The sequence below is a fragment of the Suricata suricatta genome, chromosome 3, assembly GCF_006229205.1.
Source record: "Suricata suricatta isolate VVHF042 chromosome 3, meerkat_22Aug2017_6uvM2_HiC, whole genome shotgun sequence".
In the NCBI taxonomy this organism is placed as follows: Eukaryota; Metazoa; Chordata; class Mammalia; order Carnivora; family Herpestidae; genus Suricata; species Suricata suricatta.
The window spans coordinates 172591892-172594198 of NC_043702.1; the positions used below are offsets into that span (position 1 = coordinate 172591892).

Below are 2307 nucleotides of genomic sequence, written 5' to 3' on the forward strand. Positions count from 1 at the left end.
GTGGGTTCCTTGGTGTCTATCACAGCTCTCCTGCAGAGCTCAGTCCTGCTCTCTGCCACCAGCCTTCCCGTCTCTCCTCCAACACTTGTTCTTTCCTCAGACAGTCACCTCTTCCTTTGCCTGCAGCAGCCAAGACTTCCCCTCTGTGTGAGCCTCCACTAAACCAAATTTTCTCTATTCCATCCAATGCCCTCAACTTCTCCCTCTGCTTCCCCTGTTATTGGCTTCTACTCATTTCATCTCGTTCCCTCCCCATTTCCTATAACTCACACTCTCTCTTCCCAGATCCTTTTCTGGTACAGCTGGTCAAAGGCTGTGTGCTGCACGTTGGAGAGGCATCAAGAGGATTTCTTCGGGTTGCATATCAAGGATCAGATCTTGTGAGCTTCCAGAACACGTCCTGGTGGCCATCTCCAAAGGGAGGAAATAGGGCTCAGGAGGTCTGCAAACTACTCAATACGTACCATGTGGTCAATGTAAGAATAGAAGCACATGTCAGTGAGATCTGCCCCCGTTTCCTCTTGGGTCTTCTTGACGCAGGGAAGGCAGATCTGCAGCGACAAGGTCAGTTCTGCTCCCTCCCTCCAATCATTCTCTCGCTGCACTCATAAATTTGCAACATTTCTTCAAACTCAGGGAGAAAACGGGCCAAGAAGGAGAGGGGATGATGGTGATAGGTTTCTAGAGCTGGAAAGATATGTGTATCTAAAGTGATGTGAAGCTCTTCCCTCTCAGTCTGAGAATATCTGTCCTGTCTCTGCAGTGAGGCCAGAAGCCTGGCTGTCCCATGGCCCCACTCCTGGTCCTGGCCGTCTGCTGCTGGTGTGCTACGTGTCTGGTTTCCACCCAAAGCCAGTGTGGGTGATGTGGATGCGGGGTGAGCAGGAGCAGCCGGGCACCCAAAGAGGTGACATCCTGCCCCATGCAGACGGGACATGGTATCATCAGGTCTCCTTGGATGTGGAAGCCAGGGAGGCAGCTGGCCTGTCTTGCCGAGTGAGACACAGCAGTCTAGGAGGCCAGGACATGGTCCTCTACTGGGGTGAGGAAGGGCTGGGGGTGGAAAACTGGCTGGGAAAACAGGTGGGTGGCCCTTCAGCAGAGCAGGAAAGCCAGATAAAAAATCTGGTGTTCTAGGGACTCCAGATCATAAAGCACATAAAGTTAATAACCCAAGTAATGGAGAGCTTAGAGTGAGGGTCCTGCAGAGGTGGGAGGAAGCAGAGGGTCATGTGAAGGATCCTTTCCCAGCAACGATGGGAGAGGAGAAGGAAGACAGTTGGTTGGCAAAGCAGAGGGCAACCTGAGCAAAAAGAACCTGGAGGGTACAGGTCAATTCTGGGAGGATGGGAAGTGACACCCTCTGTGCACCAATCCCACAGAGCAGCACCGCCCTGTGGGTTGGATCTTCCTGCTGGTGATGGTGCCCCTGGTGCTTCTGGCAGGTCTTGTGTTCTGGCTCTGGAAGTGCTGGTGAGTTTGGAACCACCTTCCTGCTCTTTCCCAAGTGTCTCCCCACTTTTCTGTTTGTTCTCAGCCCTCCTTTTCTCAGTGGTCCTCCCCCTGCAGTCCTCACCTCTCCCTACTACAGAGCATTTACAATCTGTTCCCCCAAGGAAATCACCGTGGAGATGCTGCCCTGGCCTCCCTTTGGAGAGAGATCCCGGCAGCCCAAGCTCCAGCACACGTCTAAACCCAGCTCAGTGGTGATGAACTTGCAAGTCTCTGTGTGCAACTTCTGTCTTCCCTTTCTGCTCTAAGATCCCTTGTCAATATAAGCTGAGTATAATTTAGTGGGCTTTGTTGTTCTAACCTGATTTTTGGTCTTAAATCTCTACGTTTTCTCAAAGTAACATGAGGTCTGAGCACCTGCCTGGGTCACAGGCATCAGCTGTCACCTGCTCCAGGGGGTCCTCCCTTAGTTACAGCTGTTTGAGTGGTTCAGGACAGCAGCAGACCTGTCGCCTTGGGACTTGTTGGAAATATAGGGTCTTGGCCTCAGCTGACCTCACTGGATCACAATGTGCATTTTAACAAAATCAGCAGGGAATTCACAGGTACATACAATGTGATGCCTTAGAGGCAACAGTGCAAGTGTATCCCTGGAGGGAAAAGAGATGGTCTTAATATAGAACAAGACCTTCTCTTGGGGGAAATGTGGGGTTCAGTTTTTGGAGCCTCTGCTCACAGCAGTTGCCCATGGATGAATACACAGCCTTATTTCATGTGCATTTTCGTTTTACGACAGCTTATTTTATACACCCCCCTCACCACACACTCACTCACACGTGTGTGTGTGTGTGTGTG

At 51.3% G+C, this 2307-nt stretch overlaps 2 protein-coding genes across 2 annotated transcripts in view; one reads left to right on the top strand and one right to left on the bottom strand.

Moving 5' to 3' along the window:
* LOC115288678 (T-cell surface glycoprotein CD1a-like) overlaps window positions 1–1793 on the top strand; it is a 3244-nt gene extending 1451 nt beyond the window's left edge. The window contains exons 3-6 of the mRNA XM_029936145.1: window positions 286–564; window positions 764–1042; window positions 1383–1473; window positions 1617–1793. Of these exons, the coding sequence (XP_029792005.1) occupies window positions 286–564; window positions 764–1042; window positions 1383–1473; window positions 1617–1710 (743 nt within the window). The 3' untranslated portion in view covers window positions 1711–1793. The remainder of the gene's footprint in view (window positions 1–285; window positions 565–763; window positions 1043–1382; window positions 1474–1616) is intronic.
* The window catches only part of LOC115287192 (T-cell surface glycoprotein CD1a-like), a 10602-nt gene that overhangs the window by 6554 nt on the left and 1741 nt on the right, over window positions 1–2307 (bottom strand). The gene's annotated exons all lie outside the window — the stretch shown is intronic.